Source organism: Vombatus ursinus, unplaced genomic scaffold (assembly GCF_900497805.2).
Source record: "Vombatus ursinus unplaced genomic scaffold, bare-nosed wombat genome assembly UNPS02000749.1, whole genome shotgun sequence".
Lineage (NCBI taxonomy): Eukaryota > Metazoa > Chordata > Mammalia > Diprotodontia > Vombatidae > Vombatus > Vombatus ursinus.
In genome coordinates this window covers 11,769,710-11,792,149 of record NW_020940527.1, presented here as the reverse complement: position 1 = coordinate 11,792,149, position 22,440 = coordinate 11,769,710, and the positions used below count along the sequence as shown (strand labels likewise).

The 22,440-nt window shown below is 41.7% G+C and overlaps 1 protein-coding gene across 1 annotated transcript in view; it reads right to left on the bottom strand.

The window, feature by feature from the left end:
* The window catches only part of LOC114042653 (heparan-alpha-glucosaminide N-acetyltransferase-like), a 354,161-nt gene extending 334,820 nt beyond the window's left edge, over window positions 1–19,341 (bottom strand). The window contains exons 1-3 of the mRNA XM_027861344.1: window positions 19,272–19,341; window positions 16,630–16,724; window positions 12,229–12,356 (exon numbers count right to left, since the gene is read on the bottom strand). Coding sequence (XP_027717145.1) covers window positions 12,229–12,356; window positions 16,630–16,724; window positions 19,272–19,341 — 293 coding nt within the window. The remainder of the gene's footprint in view (window positions 1–12,228; window positions 12,357–16,629; window positions 16,725–19,271) is intronic.
* Window positions 19,342–22,440: the final 3,099 nt, after the last annotated feature.

The window sequence follows — 22,440 nt, the reverse complement described above, 5'->3', positions numbered from 1 at the left end:
ATCTATCTATCTATCTATCTATCTATCTATCTATCTATCTATCTATCCACACATATATTACTATATATTTTACTATATATTTACTATACAACATACAATATATATACCTACATATATATTGTATGTTCATAGTAATTTTCATCTTTGTCTCCTCCATTAGAAAGTGGCCTCTTTGAAGGCTGGAACTGTGTTTTTTGCTTTTTTTTATAATCTATGTGCCTGGCACATAGATAATGCTTGTTTTTTTGTTTTTTTGGTTTTTTTTAGTGAGGCAATTGGGGTTAAGTGACTTGCCCAGAGTCACACAGCTAGTGAGCGTTATGTGTCTGAGGCCATATTTGAACTCAGGTCCTCCTGACTCCAGGGTCGGTGTTCTAGGAATATGCTTGTTGAGTAACTGACTACATAAGTCACTTAACCTCTCAGTTCCCTAGGCAACTCTTGAAAACTTTCAGATGTATGGAAGGTGGCAATCTACATTAGTAGAGAGAGGTTCTTCATCTGGATCTGGGAGCTCCGTATACCAATGAAATCATAGGTCTAAAAATCTAGCCTTACCTATACACACGCACACACACACACACACTGCATGCTGAAAGATCACTATTTCTGATGAACAGAAATAAAAATGAAGATAATTACGTCAACAGTTAAGAGTTCAAATCTACAGGCCAGGGCAGAGAGACAACATGCTGTTCACATTCTGTCCCCAAAGTCCCACTTGGTCTTGTGCTGAGCCATCGGTAAGTGTGTTAGTTCACAAAGGATCTTGGCGTCACAGAGCTGGAGATGGAAGGAACCATGGGGGCCAGCTAGGCCAATCCCTTTGTCTTATGGATGAGTTCCATATCCAGTGGCCAACAATCAAATAAAAAGATCAACTTGGTCAATGCCACTTCTAAGCAAATAGTCCAAGGCTGACGAAGCTAAGCGGGCATAAGGCAAACCCTTCCCACCAAGAAATTCTTGGAACTAAGGAGGGACTTGAGACAATGAGTACATTATCTCATATAGTAGAGGTTTCCAGATGCACCAGTAGCTAGAATAAGGGGTCAGGCAAGAATAGACACACACACACACACACACACACACACACACACACACAAAGGGGAAAAGGGAAATAAAAATCAGAGGCTAGATATTATTAAATAACATATAACAGAGGTCTTTCTTGAGTCATGAGATATCCTCTAAGATCAGTGCCAACATCTTGCATGGAATCTAAACCAAAGGATCACCTAACAATGGAGAGGTTCTCCATGAGCTCTTATTCACAAATGACAGAATAGGAACAAAACACTGAAGAACCTCTTCAGTGAAATCCATAGCAATGTGAAAGAGAATGGTCTAATTACCATTTGGAAAAGCAAAGTAGATGAAAATACATAGTGATGAGCCTGTTGAGCTAATTTATAATGTATTGACAAAATTATGAGGGCAAGGATGGATCAACTTACAAAAAATCTAAAGGAAGAAAGAGAAGATACCAAAAGCATAGAAAATTTTTCAGGCTTTATTTACTTGAGAGAGAGAGAGAGAGAGAGAGAGAGAGAGAGAGAGAGAAGACAACCAAGAGAATATCAACTACTGACATAGATGCCTACTTTTCCACCAAAATAAAGCAAATGAATCATATGAATTTTTTGGTTTCCCAGTGTATATAAAAGTTATGTTTATGCTATACTATAGTCTATTAAGTGTCCAATAGTATTATGCTTTAAAAATGGACGCACCTTAATTAAAAATATTTTATTGCTAAAAATTGCTGACAATCCTTTAAGTCTTTAGCAAGTCACAATAATCTTTTTACTGGTGGAGGGTCTTACTTCAATGTTATTGGCTGCTGACCAGGGTGAGGGTTGCTGAAGGCTGGGGTGGCTGCAGCAATTTCTTAAAATAAGACAACAATGAAGCTTGCTACATCCAATGACTCTTCCTTTCACTTAAACACTTAGACGCCATTGTAGGGTTACTAATTGGCCTAATTTCAATATTGTTGTGTCTCAGCAAATAGGGAGGCCCAAGGAGGGGGAAAAAGATGGGGATAGCCAGTAGGTGGAGCAGTCAAAATACACACAACATTCATTAAGTTCACCATCTTATGTGGGCACAGTTCATGGTGCCCCAAAATAATTACAATAGTAACATCAAAAATTGCTGATCACAGATTACCATAACAGATATAATAATAATGAAAAAGTTTAAAATATTGTGAGAATTACCAAAAAGTGACACAGAGACACAAAGTGAGCGTATACTATTGGAAAAAAAAAATGGAGCAGATAGACTTGCTCGATGCAGGGTTGCCACAAACCTTCAATTTGTAAAAAAAAACAAAAACAAAAACAAAACAAAAAAAACAGAAATAAAAAACAATCTCTGAAAGTCACAATAAAGCAAAACATGGTAAAATGAAGTATGCCTATAGTCTACCAATGATGCTATATGACTGTGACTCCTGGAACACGAAGACCTCATAGTGACTCCAAAGGGCAATGGAAAGAAGTAGTCTACAACATATTACCAAATTGATTTCCACAGTAGATATATGACAGAAAAAGATAGGCTGATTGTAGAGTGAAAATTAGACATAGCCTGACAACCTCAAGGCATTAAAAGAATCAGAGAAAGGCCTCTAGGATCTTCTGTGGAAGATTTATGGAAAGACTAGGAGAGAAAATATATAGATCAAAATACACAGATAGATGTTGGTCAATACCAGTGGTTAGAATACTATACCAGTGAAACCACCAATTCATGTAAGTAGCAAAGTATTTTTAAGTAAGTAGCAAAGTATTTTTAAGACAAATTATAATGTCTTCTGGGAAAGCCAGCATGGTATAGTCAATAGTGTTGGACTTGGAGTCAGGAAGAATTGGACTCAGATCCTGCCTTAGACACTCACTAGCTGTGTGAACCTGGGCAAGTCACTTAACCTCTGCTTGCCTCAGTTTCCTCATCGGTAAAATCAAGGGGTTGGACTTGATGATCTATAAAGTCCCTCCCAATTCTAAATCTATAATTCAATGATCCTTCTCCCCATTCCAGAATGCAGTCTCTTCTGGTTTCTTGAAGACAAGTAGCCCTGAAGAGCCCCAGGGATGACCCTGTCAGGATAGTCTTTTCATTTGGGCAGATGCAGCTGGCAAGGGTCCTAATGCTTACTGTCCACAGGCAGCAAGCTAACCTTTGACCTAAGAGAACACAATAGGGTCATTGAACTCTATCTCTGGTAATGACCCCAGTGACAGGTTCCAGGCCTCTACCACCACCTGCTCTCATTTTCAAAGACAAATCCTTTTCTTCTAACCAAAGGTCCCTTCTGTCTTAAATGAATGTGTGGACCAAGGACTGCCTCCAGTATTGCCTTGCACGGCAAAGCGTAGCCAAACCGAGCATTCAGGGAGGAAGCCTAGAGATCTAAGGCTTAAGCTTAAGCTATGTGAAGTCACGAAGACAAAGGTTGTTCAGGGTCAGCATTGAAAAAATTGTGTGTGTGTGTGTGTGTGTGTGTGAATATGTGCATGTTAAAGCACAACTCTGAATGCAAGAGTGAACACCCACACATCCTCAATATGGGTATATCTAAATGTGAACATCCACACATAACTGAAGATTGCATAAAAGTATGAACAGGTGTAGTTGTGAATGTATGGTCCTTCATAGGACTATAGGAACCAGCCCTCCACCAGGCGTCCTACTTCTTTCATGAGAGGAGACGCAGTTTAGAAGTCAATACCCGTACCACGGTATTGTTGTTTTTCAGTCATTTTTCAGTAGTCTGACTCTTGGTGACCCCATTTGGAGTTTTCTTGGCAAAGATACTGGAGTGGTTTGCCACTTTCTTCTCCAGCTCATTTTACAGATGAGGAAAAACAATCCAGGTTAAGTGATTTGACTCGCCCAGGATTACATAGCTAGCAAGTGTCTGAGGCCAGATTTGAACTCAGGGAGATGAGTTTTCCTGACTCCAAGCCCAGCACTCTATCCACTGTGCCATTTAGCTGCTGAGAAAGGGACCTTAGACAACCTCTAGTTCAGATGTCTCTTTTTGCCTCAGTTTCCTCATCTATAAAATGATCTGGAGAAAGAAATGGCAAACTACTCCAGTATCTTTGCCAAGAAAATCCCAAATGGGGTCACCAAGAGTCAGATGTGACTGAAATGACTGAACAAAAAAATGGTCCCTTCCAGCTCTTTGTCTATGATCCTGTATATTAAGGACAACTGAAAGAACTAGCCAGGAAATGAAAATAGGCATCTATAGGTCATTTGATTCAAGTTTATACTCAGGGATTTTTTTTTAAAGACATTTATTGAATACTCAATCATAAAGGGAATTGCTTTTACTCATCAAGCAAACCAAAGACATCAGTAATGAACCAACCTCCAATTTTTAAATTAACAATGAAATTTTACTTTAAAAACTTTCCCCACCCCAAAATAAGACATTAAGATGTGCCTGGTCACACCTATGAGAAGGGATAAAAGTTGGTAACAGCCCTCTGCCAGTTTCGAAAGCCATAAAAGCTACTAAAATAAGGTCAGGTTATGAGTAGATCTAGATCCTGCTGGACAATAATGCTACCAAAAAGGCATAAACTCCTAGCAGAAAATAATCACTTGGTTTAGCAGAATACAGGCGCGCAACCATTCTCCCTATTAGTCAGTTCTGTGCTGCCACCTGCTGGTCAGTGCTTGTAAGCTCCCCGAGGGCACACACCCTGACCACAGATCCCAATGGCAAAGATAGGGGCTCAGTTCAGGCAGATTGAGGATGCTTTTGTCAGTGCACACTAGGATCTCCCCTTCTGTCTCCACTAAGGCCTACTCTGTGTTAAGGAATGTGAAGATTAGCAAAGACAGAGATGAGCTTGCCCTTTCAAAGATTTGTGATTAAGCCAGCCTCAGGCAATGATGGGGCAGATTTGAAGAAGATAAAACAGACCCTTGCTAGCACCAACAATCCCTCCCATGTGGCAGAGTCCTGGACCAGGAGTAAATAGACCTGGGTTCTAGTCATCCTTCCACCACTTACTAGCTCTGCAACCTTGGCCAAATCAAATAAGCCAGCTTACTCCCCATAAAATGATAGCTATAAGACATCTCCTGCCTACCCCAAGGGTGTGTTAGGTGTATCAAGAGAGATGAAACATGACAGTACTCTCACTGCTGGAAAGAGCTATATAATAAATATAAGACAGAGGTGTTACTATTCTTTCATTAATCTCATTTTATCCTTATAACCATCCTATCATTTAGAGAAGAGTAGGGATTATTTTCCCATTTTTGCAGTCTCATCACCCAAGATCCAGAGAATTGCAATGATAAATATTCACCCAGGATCACACAGACTATAAGAAGAAGAAGTTAATTTAAAGAGAAAACTAGAACCAGGTCTTCTGACTCCAGATTAATAATAATAATGCCTAGTATTTATATCATGGGTTAAGGTTTACAAAGCACTTTACTAAGACCTTATTTGATCCTCACAACCCTGGGAGGTAAGTGCTATTATTATCCTCATTTAATCGATGGAGTAAAATGAGGTTAAGTGACTTGCCCAGGGTCACACAGCTAATTAGTATATGAAGCTGGATTTGAACTGAAGTTTTCTTGATTCTAGGTGTAGTGCTCTATCTCCTTCAACACAGAGCTCTGCTTCTTCACTTGGTGGTAGGTGTGCTTTGAATGTGCTTAGAGATCATTCCTTTCAGAGGCAGTGTGGAGGAGTGGATAGAATGTTAAAGTTCAGAAAATCAGGGTTCAAATTCCACCCATATGACCATGGACAAATCGTGTAACTTCTAGGAGCCTGTTTCTTCACCTACAAAATGGGGACAGTACCTCACAGAGGCTCAAATGAGATCAAGGTAAAGCTTTTGGCAAATTTTAAATTATCATATACATGTCCATTATTATAGTAATAATAATAACAGTTAACACATATAAGCACTTTAAGGTTTAGTCCTCTCTGGACTTTGGACTTTCCTTCTCCACTATTTCCCAGCAGCCTTCTCACCCTGGAAATCACGCTGCCCCCCACAGCCCCTTCCTTTGATGGATCAGTACTTCCCACAACCTCCGTTTTAAGTAAAACGACCAATCCTGTTGTGTTCACTTCATTTCTCTAAAGGCTCTGCTCCTGACTCTAAACTTCTTCGTCTACCGTTCTCCAAATCCCTGGGTAGGTGAGTCCCTCCTCCTTACCCCACTCTCCTCCTTTTCAGCTTCCTTTTAAGTGCTGTCTTCCCCCAATCAAAAGTAAGCTCCTTGAGGGCAGGGATTATCTTGTTTCTTTTTTGCTTGTATTTGGATTCTTGGCACTTAGCACAGTGCTCAAACAGTAAACACTTAAAACAAACAACAAACACTTACAAAAACAACAAACACTTACAAATACTTGTTGACTTGATTTACATTACACGTCTCATTTGAGCCCTGCAACAGCTCGGTGAAGTAGGTGGTACTATCACCCCCATTTTATAGACGAAGAAATTGAGGATTGTGAATTGCCCAGGGTTGCATAGCTAATAAGAAGCAGTATTCAAATTCTGGTCTTCTGGTTTCCAAGTCCAGTGCACATTCCACTCTTCTGCTTGTAAGATCTAGAGTTCAAAGAGACACTAGAGGTTTCCAATCCAACCTTTTAACAGACGAGGAAATAAAAACCTAGAGAGATCAAGTGATTTACCAGCAGTCACACACTTAGTTAGTATTAGAGTCAGAATTTGAATCCAGACCCTCTGATTCCAAATCCATCCCATTCCACCAGACTGGGTACCTAATCCATTTCCTGTGGCACAGGAATCTCACAAGATAGTAAGCCAAATCCCAACAGGGTCTGGGCACAGACCAGGACCCATAACCGTAACTCTGTCCTTGTTACCAAAGCTTCTCATTTTCTATCAGCTTTGGAGAGAATTGGTATTCAGTGAAAGGCTCCTTGGTGGTTTCCCAGAATCTATCCTGCCCTGAGAGCTGTCCCTTCATTCAGCTCCCCCTCCCACTCGAGCCATTAGACTCAGGATTTAAACTCCAAGTTTCTAGACCTTGGCTTCTGCCCAGGACTGCAGTGTGGGACTATGCCAAACGGACAGGGCCTTTCTCCATGCCCCATGCTTAGTTCAGCTTGAGGACTTAAGACTAAGAGCCTGGCATAGGCACGGCCGCTTTCCCTATGGTTCTTTCTGGGAGGTGCATGCTGGAGGGGGAGCCCTTGTTCAAACTGATTCATGTGGGAATGAGGTTTATACTTTCACTGCTTCTGCCCACTCCTCTCAAGCCTGGGTTACTGCAGTGGTCTCCTAACTAATCCCAGTGAAGAGAATTAGTTCTCTTAAATGTTCCTTGGTTTCTAGCGCTGCCTCTCCTAAGGATAGAAAAGCATTTTTTTCTGATTTCCATGTATAAAACACAGGCTGTGAAGCGTAGGGGAAGAGAGGTGGATCGCTGCCTGGGTCGGTTTTAGGAAGCCCTATACCCATGGATTCAAGTTTTCTTGGTTTGGTTTGGCTTTTCTGGCCCATTCTTCTTTTCACTTAACAAAAATACTTTAAACCCAGTTAGATTCCTGGGTCAAATTCACTTTGCCTTGCTCAATGTTCAGTTCCATTGTCATTACTTACTGCCTTTCCCCTTTCCAATCCAGTCTTTGAGCCTCTGCCAGATAAGGAAAGATGCCTAAGGAATAACTCCAGAGAGGTCACTCCCGGCTTTAAAGACCTTTTGATTGAATTCAATTTAATAAAGGTTTGATGAGCACCTCCTGTGTTCAAGGGATTGTGTTACATCAGGCAGCTAGGTGGCACCATAGTGCATAGCTCACTGGACCAAGAGTCAGGAAGACAAGCTCAGCTATGGCCTCAGACACTTACTAACTGTGTGACCCTGGGCAAGTCATTTAACCTCTGTTTGCTTCAGTTTCCTCAGCTGCAAAATGGGGATGATAACAGCACCTTTCTCATAGGGTTGTTATGGGAATCAAACGAGATAATATTTGTGAAGTGCTTAGCTCAGTGCCTAGCATGCAGTAGGTGCTATATCAATGCTTATTCCCTTTCCTACAGGCTATGGAAAGATATGAAGATAGATAAGACAGTCTCCACTCTCAAGTAGCCAATGATCTAGCAATAACTATATTTGTGACTGGAACCATCCCTAAACACCCCAGCTTATCCTTCAACTTCTTTCTCCCTGATCAAGCCTAGCCTAGCCTACGCTATGCATCCAACTTTATTTCCCACTCCTTTCCAACACTAGCCCCTTTGCTCTAGACAGGGCAATCATCTCTTCTGCCTGTTTGTCCCTCTCCTCACCCCCATGAACATCTTGCTCATTCCCACCTCTTTGCCTTAGCTCCAGCTGATAAGGAAGGCAATTGAGAGAGCAGAGAATTCCAGGTAAAGACACTGATGAAGGATGAAGTGTGATGTTCAAGGGACCACAAGTAGGCCAGTGGAGCTGTTAAGGCTCAGGGGTGCTGGGACCCCGAAATATCGAGAGCAAGAGATGCAGGTTCTGCCCAAATGAATTTGACCCAAGCCTTCTTTCAGCCAAAGGCAAGGTTTATTAAAGATCCACCATATTGGCCAGATTCTTAAGGAATCAGAGCACTTGTATTGCTAACGCAGGCCAAATTTTAAGAATCAGAGCATCTTAACGGAGGCCAGATGGACCTTATATACAGAAAGACTGTGGGAAGGATCTAGGAGTGGCCAAGTAGTCTGGGGTGACTGGAGTAGGGGTCTAAGGAGGATCTGGATGTGAGTGGTCAGTAAACTGGGGTGAACAGAACTCCAGGGACCTAGACCATATGACCAAGGGAGAATGGAGCCTAGATAGGATTAAGGGTGGGAAGTGGCCAGGGGCCATAGGGAGGTAAGACAATGGAGGGCTAGGCTAGGTTAAGGGTAACCCAGATTTGGTAGACTGGGCATAGGCAATAATGAAAGGCCAGTTGATAGGATTATAGCCTCAGGCAAATGCCAGAGATTTGGCAATGAGGGAAAGTCCAAGGCTTTTCTTTTTTGGGGTCCAGATCCCAAAGACATGGTCTTTTCCTTTTTGGGGTTCAGATCCCATCCCCATCAGAGCTAAAACCCAATGGAGGAGAGTAAAAAAAAAAAAAGTGGGAAGGAACCCAGGTACAAAGACTTTTAAATAACAGACACATTTGCATTTGATGCTGGCTATATTAAGGAGTCATTGGAGCTTATCGAGCTAGGGAGTGACACGGTCAGAACTACACTTCAGAAAAATCACCTTGGTCACTAAATGGAGGATGGATTGGAATAGGGAGAGATCAGAGGCAGGCAAACCAGTAGAGAACCAGGAAGACTATTGCAGTAGTCCAGTTGAGAGGTAATGAGCATCTGAACTAGGGGGGGACTTTGTAACAGGAAAGAAGAGATGTATACTCAACATGTTTTTCAGGTAGAAATGACAAATTTTGGCAACAGATTAGATATGTGGGGTGCGTGAGAATGAAGAGTGAGGGACGACACTGCAGTTGTGAGTTTGGGTGACTGGGAAGGAAGTTTGGATGAGAGAAGAGTTTTATTGAGATGCTGATGGGACATCTGGCTCAAGACATCCAGGAGCGGTTTAGAGATCTGCCTGCAGCTGAGCTGAAAGATTAGGGCTGGATGTACAGATCTGGGAAGTGTCTGCATAGGGTCGAGTCAAAACATATTTATAAAGTGCCTAGTGCGTTCCAGGCACTGTGCTATGCACGTCGGCTACAAAGAAAGGCAAGAGCAGTCCCTAACCTAAAAGAGTCCACAACCTAACAGGGGAGACAACACACGGACAATTATGCACAAACAAGATATAGACGAAACAAATTAGAGATAATCAACACAGGGAAAAGCACTAAGATTAAGGAAGCCTGGAAAAGGCTTCTTGTGGAAGGTGAGACTTTAGCTGAAAAGTAAAGAAATGAGGAAAGAGAGAATCGGGGGCTGCCAGTGAAAATATATGCTCTAGGAGCAGCTAGGTGGCACAGTAGATAGAGCTCCGGCCTTGGAGTCAGGAGGACCTGAGTTCAAATCCGGCCTCAGACACTTGAAACTTACTAGCTGTGTGGCAAGTCACTTAACCCCTATTGCCTCACCAAAAAAGAGAGAGAGAAAGAAAAGAAAATACAGCATCTTGTTCAAGGACTAGCAAGGAGGCCAGTTTTGCCGGATCATAGCATATGTAGAGGAAAGCATGAGAAGACTGGAAACGTAGGAAATGACGGGTTATGAAGGTCTATAAAGTGAAAGAGGATTTTATTTGATTCCAAAGATGATAGGGAATTTATTAATTTATTGATAATAAATTTATTAATTTATTAATAGTGATATGGTCATGTGATATGATATGATTAATAGTGATAGGATAGTGATATGGTCAGGCCCATACTTAAGAAAAATCAGTTTGATAGCTAAATGGAGGTTGGTGTGGGACAGACTTGAGGCAAGGAGACAACCAGAAGGCTATTACAGTAGTCTAGGTATGAGGTGATGAGGGCTTGCATCAGAGTGGTGATAATGTCAGAGAAAAGAGATGTTAGGATGAGGGTTAGGAGCAAAATGGATATGGGGGAAGGGAGTGAGAGAGTGAGGAGTCAAGATGATACTGATGGGGTGCTTGGGTGCCTGTGCTCAGACCCCAATTCCAAGACCATATTTCTCCCTAGCCTCAAAACACTATCTCTGACAGTTTTCTCCCCAGCCCAAAGACCCTATCTCTGGCAATGACTCAGGAGTGGGCCCAGTGTGGTCAACTATCTCACTATCTCTCCCTGTTACAAGAACAAGCTAACCTCTATAGAATTTCCATTGTACTCTCTTGTATCAATAAAACTATCACATACTGATTCCCACAGTTATCATATATGATCCGAGGTCAAGTTATAGACATCAACTCCCAAAGTTGATACAGACATAACAGACCAAAAATATATCCTTGTACCCCTTAGAAACCCCACCCCCAGTTTTCAGTAGTAAATGACACCTGGGACTAAGGTTGTATATTATCACCTAATTGGCATACTTGCTACATAATCCACTACTTTTCCTATATAAGCTTTAGCATCATTCCTGTTAGGTGGCAGAATTCCCTAGGAAGCTCTGCCCACATTGCAAGTTCCCTAAGGAGCTCTGCCTATCATAGCAGAATACCTTAAGGGGCTCTGCCCGACATATTAGCATTTTAATAAACCTTTGCCAACTTGACAGGATTATAGCCTCAAGCCAGAGATTTGGCCATGTGGGAAAGTCTAGGGCTTGAGTCCATGAATTCATTCCAGATGACCCTGTCATGTATTTTGATCCTTGTAGGGTCCCTGAACCTCCCAAAACTGCATCAGAAGAATCATTCCAGATTAGGAAGAATGATGTATCTTAAAGAAAAAGAGTTAAAAATCAGTGTAATTGTTTGAGAAGGGGGAAAGGAGAAGACAATGAAATCAGTTCTCCCCAAAACAAAACAAAACAAACAAACAAAAAAAAACCATGGTATCTTGTCAAGAGCAGATTGAGTTTTTAGATTACTGAATGGGCATGGGTATGGCAAGGCCAAATTTTGGGAGGTCTTGAAAACCAATGATATTTTTTTCTTTCTTGTTATATGTTTTGTTACAAAAGAAGGTTATATTATATGTATATATATATATATATATATATATATTCAAAAATAAAGACAATACTAAAATAAAATACATTAATTTTTAAACATGTAAGCCAAGCAGAAGTTTAGATTTGAAACAGGATTTCCTGGCCCTATTATATGAGTACATTAGACTCTTTCTTTCCAACTACCACCCTACCCAAGAAGGTGAAATTATGTTTTGGCTACTTATTTCCTGTCCTATTTGATGACTACTTCAACTGGCCTACTATTTCAGGCAGATGCCAGTCATGCTTCACTTTACTCCCTATTCCCTCTACTATCTTGACAATTTCACCAAAACCTGGATGCTCCCCTTCTTGCCCCACTCAACACCCCAGCCATAGAGATCAAATCAAATCTGCCATTGTTCCTGGATTAGGTACATTAATCTACTCCCAAAGGCCCACTCCCCATCCCAGTAACATTATAGAGAGACTAAAGTGTCCCTCGAGAATGCAAACTACAATCCCCAGAGCTTAGCATTGTATTTAGCATTTAGTAAGCACTTAATAAATCGTTTGGTTTGGTTTGGTTTTGGTTTTTTTCCCATTCACTCCCCCGTCATCTTACCTGCAGCTGTTTCCTCCTGCCACAAAGAGTTCCAAGTTGAGGATACAGCAGGTGCTAAGACAAATGCTGGCATTGGAGGGTGAGTCAGAAGAACCAGGGCCTACAGTGAGCAGCAATTGGGATTGGCACTATGGAAAAAAGAAACTTTATCTTAGGACTTGGCCCCCATCTGCCTCAGTGTTAGGAGCTGTAGGTATCAGGGTTATCAAGGAATGGGGGCCCAAACTTCTCTTTCTGAGTCTGTCTGGGCTCCTCTGAGCCTTTTTCACTTCCAGGAAAAGAGGGAGAAAAATGAATTGATCCACTTCCCCCCCAACCCTTACCCCCACTTATCTTCTGAGAGATACCTAGAGCATGAATGAATTGGAATAAATAATGTCCAGAGAGGCTTTAACCTTCAAGGATGGAAGGTGCCAGGTTACTGTTGCTAGCCCAGAAAAGCAAATGGACATCTGGACAGATTTCATCTTTTAAAATCTCCTTGAATCATTTTTAAATTGCCTCCCTCAAGCCTCTCTCAGATGAAATGTTTTATTTATGGTTTTATACAGCAAAAGGTTGGAACACTAACTTATATTAAAAGGGAGAAAAGAAAAAGTACCATCCCCTACACTTCCTTTGCAAAGACTGTTGGGACTAATGGACATCAGTCAATCTGAAAGACAGATCTCCCTCTGCCAGCTGGGCCTGTAACCCTAGAATATTGATCAAGTGTCCACATCCCTCCCACATAATAGAATTTCTTGGGAAACTAATTGTTTTCTCTCCTTTCATCTCCCTGAATGAGGTCAATAGCAAGGGCAAAGAACAGAGAATTAGTTCTTTTAAGTGTTTCTTGGCAAAGAAGACAGATTTTTTTTTTCTTTCTAATTTCCAAGTGTAAAGGTAGCTATTTGAAACATAGGGAGTCTTTATGAAACCAAAAATTCTATGACCGGGGTTGTTTTAAGGAAATTCAGTGCCCATGTGTTCATACCTTTTCTGAATCTTTCTTCTTCTCTCCTAAAAGAATCACAGAATTTCAGAGCTGGAAGGGACATCTCAATAGCCATCTAATCCCACCCACATCAGAAAAATAAGCAATCTCCCACTACCACACACCTGGCACAGGTGTTGATGAGTGATTCTCCTGCTTTGCTTACAGACCTCCAATTGGGGACATCCCACTATCTCCCATTATACTTTTGGATAGAGCTAAATGGGCTGATAGGTCCTACAAAAGATGGCCCTGTGATGCTGCTGAGGGGCGTCAGATACGTGAGGGGAGAGAGACAAAGAGAGAAGAGAGACAGAGATGGAGGCAGAGGCAGAAAGAGACACAGAAACACAGAGATTCATCAAGAAATAACATCAAGGGGCAGCTAGGTGGTGCAGGGGATAGAGCACTGATCTTGGAGTCAGGAGGACCTGAGTTCAAATTTGACCTCAGGCACATAACACAACTTGCTGTGTGACTCTGGGTAAGTCACTTAACCCCAACTGCCTCACGAAAAAAATAAAATAAAATAAAAAAATAAAAATAATATCAATACCCAAAAGGCTCATCAATAAAACATTTCCCCCAGAAATGCTTCCTTAAATAATATTGAGGGCAGCTCTGCCTTATATATGGAAACTAAGATTGGCGTTTTCCTTAAGTAACAGCATTCCTGAGATAAATATAATATAGTCTTGGAGGGAACCTCCAAGTTCGAGAGGTCAGATGTTTCTGGGTCTCAATGCTAACTGTTCTGTAGGAGGTGCCCTCTGGAACAACTTCTTGAAGGAAAAGATGACCACCACCAGAGAATGAGCACAAGCTAAATTCTAACCTGGCAAAAGGTATGGACTTTGAGGATACCAGCCTCTCAGGAGCATAAGAGGAGTATTATATCAGGTTTTAAGTATTTGTTAATGGGTGATTTCTTTTGTGGTTTTTAAGCTTTAAAAGACTTTCCTCCAAGCCTCTGGGGTGGGGGTGGGGGACCTGCAGCCTCTAGGTCCTCAAATGTGGTCCTCTAGGTCCTCAAGTGTGACCTTTTAACTGAATCCAAACAACCACACTTGAAGACCTTGAAGGCCACCTGTGGCCTTGAGGTTGCAGGTTCCCCACCCTTGCTCTAGGGTATCGTTGATTCAATGAGCCAGAGAGCAGAAGAAGAGAATGACCCCTTCTCTTTAGGGGTCATACTCCCCCAAGGTATGAAAATGGTCTGAGTGAGCCAAGATCTGGGGTCCCTTGCTGGAATGAACCCCTCATCTTAGTTCCCCGGGCTAAAGGTTTTATATTTGGGTGATTTATAAAGGATTTCTTCTCCTTGGATAGGATACATCTAATTCCTTATAAAGCCTGTTAGACAGAAAAGCTAACATAATTTTTCATTTTCTTATTAGTATCCATATAATACTGCCTTGGCTACTTTCCAGCGTCCATTTCTAAAACCGACTGCTTAAAAATTCATCCAATCTCGGGTACTTCCTGAGCCATTCTTGGCAAAGGCGGTTTTTATCTATCAGTTCTTTGGAGTGCTCAGTCTGTTCCTGAGACACCACCGCTGTGCCAGCCAGACATTAGGAAGTCAGAATCCGTAAGCACAATCTTATGGGTCATCCTCTTGTGACCCTCTAGATGTTGTCTGGGGGCGGCTGGGCTCCTCTTTAAGAATGCAGGACAAACAATAACAACAAGAATGCCAACAAGACCTTGTACCCTCTGTGACTGTATCTTCCTCCATCCAGTCAAAAAAAAAAGTCCTAGAGCCGATGTCTTACCTGAGACTGGGTTTTGGTACAGAAGTGGCGCCCATTCACAGACCTATTAACTTGAAGGAAGAAGCAATGATGGATAAAGGGCACTTTTCAGATGTTTGGCCAATTCTAAAAGCCAAAGGGATGTTGAGAAGTGCTCTTAGTCAATCTTAGGAAAGATGGAAGAGGGCCCAGCATTACCTATACATTGGTGAAAAGTCAGGAAATACAAACTAAGGTTCCTTTGTTGCTTCCCAAAGGTTCACAAGAAGGGAGGGAAAGGGAGACAAAGTAGGGGTACATGTCTTTGGGATGGCCCAACAATGACACTTGGCAAGTACGAATGAGAAAGCAAAATTAACTGATGATTTTGATAAGTGTTCAATAAGGACTAGTGACAATAAAAGTGTATAAAAGATACCAGTCATTATAATTGCCTGCACATTACAGATGAAACTGCATTATCTGAAGACAAACATAATGCACTCCCGAATCTACCCCCTCCTCCATGTAAGCATCAGGTTCATAATCATCATCACCCTGGGCACTGTTTACAAAGCACACTGATGAAGCAGACTTGTAGCTAGTCTCCTCATTCTCTCTGTCTCCTCTCTCCCCCTCTCTCTTTCTCTCTGTCTCTTTCTCTGTTTCTCTCTCTTACTCTCTTTCTCTCTCTCATTCACTCACTCTCATTTTCTCTGTCTTTCTGTCTCTCTGTCTCTGTCTCTCACTCTCACTTTCTCTGTCTCTGTCTCTCTGTCTCTCTGTCTTTCCTTCACTCACTCCCACTTTCTCCATCTTTCTCTGTCTCTCCATCTCTCTCTGTCTCTGTCTCTCTCACTCTCACTTTGTCTCTTTCTCTGTCTCTGTGTGTCTCTGTCTGTCTTTCTCTCATTCACTCACTCTCACTTTCTCTGTCTCTGTCTCTGTCTCTCTGTCTCTCTCTCTCTCACACACACACACACACACACACATCAACACAAACACACAATCTTATTCCCAGTTAATTCTGTTCCTTCTACCATCTCTCATGCCCTCTTCCAATCCAAATCCTGCTCATCCATTAAGGCCCAATTCAAGGTTCCACATTGCCCTATGTCCCATGATGCTTTTCTTTACTCAAACTGGACCAGACCCTGGACAAGTCATTTAGCTTCTCAGAGGCCTAAGTAAATCTCTACAACTACTAGTTATAAAGCAGATGCCAATATGCATCGGCTAAGAGGAACTGCGAGTTTCCTGTAGCAATAAAATCACAAGACTGGCAAAAAAAAGTAACAAATAAATACAAAGGATCAGTCAGGGGACTGTATTTTAGAAAGAGAAGTGCAATAGAGACAAAGGGAGAGGGGCAGTAGCTCAGACGCCAGCAGCAACAAGAGAAGGAAGGAGTCAGAGACGAGGAACACTGATCCACACTAAGGACGGTTCACCTCTCAGGTGACAGACACCAAACCTCCTGGAGATGAAGGAGGCGAGATCATTGCATTAGAGAAATTGGAGGGCAAAGGAGCCTTGAAACCCTGCCAAAAAGGGAGGTGTTGCCATCTTGGTATTTTTCCTTCCCATAATGCAAGGTGATGGGCACAGGGGTGCGACTTCTACCGCAGAATGGAAGCTTAGACCAGCCTGGATCAGGAAAGAAAAAGGATGCAACCCTTAGGTATTTTCTACCTTGTAACAACATGCTGAGACATAGAACAGCTGCCCGTCTTCAGGGAGGTGATTGTATAGGGTGAGCAGGGCCTGGTCCAGGGCGAGTCCAACACCTAGCACATACACACAACACAGAAGAGCGGCAACCAACCAAGTTAAGCCAGATCCCTCCCAGGGGCACTCTGCCTGTCTCTCCCTGCCTCTGTCTCTCTCTGTCTTTCCCTGCCTCTGTCTCTTCCTGACTTTCTCTCCCTGCCTCTGTCTCTCCCTGCCTCTGTCTCTCTCTGTCTCTCCCTGTCTCTGTCTCTGTCTCTGCCTCTGCTTCTCTCTGTCTCTCCCTGCCTCTGTCTCTCCCTGCCTCTGTCTCTTCCTGCCTGTCTCTCTCTGCCTCTGTCTCTCCCTGCCTCTGTCTCTCCCTGCCTCTGTCTCTCCCTGCCTCTGTCTCTTTCTGTCTCTCTCTGCCTCTGTCTCTGTCTCTCTCTGCCCCTGTCTCTCTCTCTCTGCCTCTGTCTCTCTCTGCCTCTGTCTCTCTCTCTCTGTCTACAAGCCCACACGTGGGGGGGAGGGGGTGTTAGGTAATGCTAATAGTTGGCTATTACTAACTAAAAAGCTATACTTCATTTAAATTTAAAAGACAAGCACAGATCTAGAAGGGGTGGGGTACACCAGTGCAGACCATTACTGTCAATCAGAAATGTTCATCCGTCTTTTCAATCAAATCATGTGCATAAAATGTGTGTATTATGTGTGTATAAAAGATACTAGTCATTATAATTGCATGCACATTGCAGATGAAACTGCATTATCCCAAGATAAACATAATGCACTCCTGAACTCTCCTCCCCCTCTCTTCCCTCCATGTGAACACCAGGTTCATAAATTAAACTGGGCATTAGCGGGGTGTGTCCACATCATAATGCCAGAATAAAAGAATCATTCCTCAAATCTTGGGTGCAGAAAGTACAGAGTAATTATGCAGTCAAGATATAGAGACAAATTCCACAGATCACTGCAATGTGATTCAATTCAACAAGTATCTATTCAGCACCTACCTTGTGCTAGACCCTGATGATAGAAAGATAACACAGAAATTCCCTGTCCTCAGGGAGGTTACTTCTATCAAGAGATTTGCTTCTTTATGCATTTCCCCTAAGTCACTGCTCACTTATGGAATCCCTGAAAGTCAGAGCTAGAGGGAGCTCTACAGATTTCCTATTCTACAACTCCCTCCCCGACCATCTCTGTTTATGGGTGAGAAAAAGGGACTGGAAAGAGGTTAAAGAAGGAACTTCCCTGACGTCACGTGGGTTGTCTGTGACAGAAACCAGAATTTGTACCCAAGAATCCAAATCCCCTGGATCATACTGCCTCCCCTGAGATTTAGAGTTGGAAAAGACAGTGCTAATCTACTCGGTTCAAAACTAAGGGCAGACTGGTCTACAGATGGGGCAGTGGGCTAGGACTGAGGTCCTAATCCTTGCTATGCCACAGACTAGCTTTTTGACATTGGACAAGTGAATCCTACCCTCTGGATCCTGGTTTCTGTCACTATAAAATGAGGGGAATAATATCCACCTTCTCCCTCCCTTGAAGGGTTGTTGCAAAGATCAAGTGAGGTAATACACATGATGGTACATTTTTATCTGTAAAGCACTCTGCAAACAATTGGAAAATATCATTATTGACCTTATATATTCATATGATTATTGTAATTGACCAATGAAATCACAGGTTTAGCCAAAAAAAAAACTGTTATAGCTAGTAATATTTAGATAGTCAATGAGCAAATTTCTTCAGACCTCATGTTCTCTTTCTAAGATCAAGGGATGTGGATTTAACACTGAGGTGATGACTTCCCCATTCTTTCCCCAATAACAATATTCATCCAGTGAAGAGAAAAAAATGCTTTCATTTTATTAAAGAATTTTTTAAACTTATTGATATCTTTTGTTTTAATAGCACCTTCATTTATGAATATATTTCTTCCTTATCTCCTTACCTAGAAAACCATCCCTTGCAACAAAGAGGGGAAAAATAGCAGTTCTTCAAAATATACCAAGACATCAAGCCTATGTGGAAATATATGCAGTATTCTACACCCGTTAGTTTACACACACACACACACCCCTCTGCATGGAAAGGAGAAAGGTGCACTTTCTCAATCCTTCTCGGGGCCAAGCTTGACCACTGAGGATGTAATCCTTTCTAAACTGATCTGCAGCTGGGAGTTTCAGGTTCTGACTATCTGACTTCATCCTCAGGCCCACCCAGAAAGCTTAAAGGGCTAAGAAATAGCTCAACTCTTGAGACTGGAGTCAAAGAGAGAATGACTAGCTGGCTGTGTGGCTTAATATTTACTTAGTGCCTACTCTGGGTAGTCTTTATATGCTGTTTTTAAAAAAAATCATTTCCAAATCATAAAAGCACAAACAACACTAGAATCATAAGAGAAAAGCCACAAGTGTCTCCAATTATTCAGCTCCTCACTTTGTGTACAAAGTGAGGAGCTGAGTAATTGGTAACTGATTAGGAGCCAAAGTCACTTAGATTAGTAGCAGGAACAATCCTATCAAGACACTATTTTCTGAAGCATAGGTTTTTCCTCTGGCCACATTTAGATGGTACCCCCAGAGATCAGAGACCCTTGATTGCTTCCTCACCTTCGCCAGCACTCCAAGTGCAACCCACAACAGCAAACAGCCAGAAGACTGAGTCCATTTTCAGCCCCATTTTCTCTGGGAGGTGTGGTTATAAAACTTTGCCCCTTTCACTGAGCTGGGAACAGAGTTCAAAGAACTTAATGACTCTATTTTAGGAAACATAAAGATCATGTTTTATTGAGAAAGGAATAGATGCAGTAGCTATGGATCAGCAAATAATTTTCCATTCATTAATGGAATCCAATGGTGCATAGGTTGCCTTTACAATCCATCACCAGACTATCCAAAAATCCATCCCATTTTGATAGCGCTCAAGGGCTGACCAAGCACTTTCCTTCCACAGACCCCAGGAAGTATTACTATCCTCATTTTACAGTTTGCGGACAAGCTTACAGAGACTGACTACATTGCATGACTCGGAGGCGGCGACCTGAACCCAGATCTTCCTGGCTGTAAGGATGGCTCCCTATCCACTCCACCATGCTGCCTGTAACATAATCAGGGCAGGTACAGTGGACAGAATACAGAACTTGGAGTCAGGAAGACCTGAGTTCAAATTCTTCCTCAAATACTTACTAGCTGTGTCACCCTGGGTAAGTTGCTTAGCCTCTAAATGCCTCAGTTTCCTCATTTGTAAAACAGAGTTAATGAGTTCGTAAGGGTCAAATGAGATAACATATTTAAAGTGCTTTACAATTCTTGAATCTTTATATAAATGCGGCTTATGATTGTTATTATAGTAGGCAATTAATAAATGTTTGTTGAATTGACTTTGGCTCCTCCCGAGTGCCATACTTGCCGAGTGACTACTATGTGGCCAGCAGAGCAGTTCATGGTCATCCACCTGGGCAGAGTCTTCCTGTCTTAATTCCAAGGAAGTCAGATCTTTGCTGATTTCCAGGAAATTCGGGTGTCTGGACCTTCTAGGGAGACAGAGAAAAAGACATCCCAGGCTCTCAGTTGATCTAATGAGAAGAGATTTTTGTGAACAGATAGGTGGGGAAGAAGTTAGATGGCTGGCTGGTTGGTTGGTGAGTTGGTTCAGAGGGAAGGGTATAAAGTATCTCAATATCTATTCTGCAACTTTGATTCAAGAAAGGAGGCAAAAGGGAGGATTTGAGTTGGGACTTGAAGGAAGGCAAGCTACGCGGTAGAGAAGAGGAGGGAGCAGTCTAGGCAAGGGAGATGGTCAGTGTCTTATTGAAAGGAAAGAGGATGGGGAAGGAGAGGGAAGGAAAGGATTACTAAGAAAGATGTTATACTTGACCTACCATTATTTTTCATTCCTGGAGGGCTGGCAGGTTTAAACTGGGAAAGGTAGTGATTGATTTCCACCCCCATGGTCTCATTAATTTTTTGAACAGTATATGGCAAGATCTAAAGAAGCTACAAAGAGCAGAATGGAGAGATCCCATCTCCTGCCTACTCTGGTACACATTCAATGTGCTATAAAGAGCTGGCCTTTAGCCAAGGAGCAAAGTTTGTCTCCCATGAAGTTTCCAAATCCCACCTATGTGTACTTCTGGTATTCATTTCCCTTCCTTGATTTCCTAAAGGTTGGTTTTGTTTTTGTTTTTGGGTTCTACCAGGGATCTCGTGTGCTTTTTTCCAACTGAGTTAAGAACTCAAGTGTTCTCCCAAGGGGCCATCATTGGGGACTTTCGAAAAAAGCCAATAACTCTAATGGTGGAATTTCTGACAATGTGGCAGGTAGATAGGTATATATCTGCAAGGGTGAAGGGGGAAACTCTCTCGAATGAACCAAATCTGATCACACTGACAAGAATCTGGCTGGATAACCATTTGTTGGGTATATTGTTGAGGGATTCGAGTTTAATTTCAGGTTGCTCTAGGTGTTCTGAGGTCCCTTTCAAGTCTGACAGTCTCCTAATTAAAATCTCTAAGCACAAGACAAATGCATTTTATTTTTGTTAGTTTTTTTATTAAAAATTTCTCAATTAAAAATTATTCTCTGCCTCCCTTCCCATCCCACTGCCCCACCATTAAAAAAGCTGGGGAGGGAGTAACAAATTTGCATAGACAAGCAAATTAAATTCTCACACTGGTCATGTCCAACAATAATTTCAGTACTCTCAGTCCATTAGTTCATCATAGCTTTCTCAGGAGGTGGATTAAGGCTTAATCATCAGAATTAGAATCTACACTTCTAGAATCATGATTGGTCATTGTGTTAATCAGGGTTCTTAAGGCTTTCCAAGTCATTTTTTAAAAATCAAGCTTTTCTCAATTATCCAAAAGTCATCTTCTCCCCTTCCTCTCACCACTTCCCCAGTGAAAAAGAAAGAAAAACAACGCACCTATAACAAACATGAGTAGTCAAGCCAAACAAATTTCCCCATTGATTACATCAAAATTAAAAAAAAAAAAAAGGAAAAAAAACTAAAACTGATTCAATCTGCCCTCTGAGTCCATCACCTCTCTTTTAGGATATCAGTAGCATGTTTTATTGGGAGTCCTCTGTAATCATGGCTGGTCAATTGCATTGGTCAAATCTTTTAACATTCTTGATTCTTTCAACATTGCTTGGCTTTATAGTATTATGGTTATTGTACAAATTGTTTTCTTGGTTCTCACCTTATTATCCAATAGTTCAGATAAGTCTTCCCAGTTTCTCTGAAATCATCTCCTTCATCTCCTCTATAGGAAATACTATTCTATCATATTCATGTACTTGTTCCAACATTCCCCAATTAATGGGCACTCCCTCAGTTTCCAGTTCTTTGGCACCAAAAAAGAACTGCTATATATATATTTTTTAATTTGTGAGTTCTTTCCCTCTTATACTCTATTTGTCAATAGGGTATAGACCTAATAGCTAGGTCAAAGGATATGTATAATTTAGTAACTTTGGTGGCATAGCCCTCAATCAAATGGCTGGACCAATCAATCAAATGGCTGGACCAATTCACAGCTCCAAAAGTGCATTAATATGCCTCTTTCCCCACAGCCTCCCCAACATTTTTAATTTTTATCCTTTGTCATATTTGCCAGTCTGGTGTGAGCTTCACAATTCCTTTAATTTGTATGTCCCCAATTAATAGTTTGGAGCATTTGTCATTCTAATTTTAACTATACTAAATTTGGTTATAAAATCCTGTTAATTTTATGTAACTAAAACTGTCCATTTTATATTGTGTGATTCTCCTAT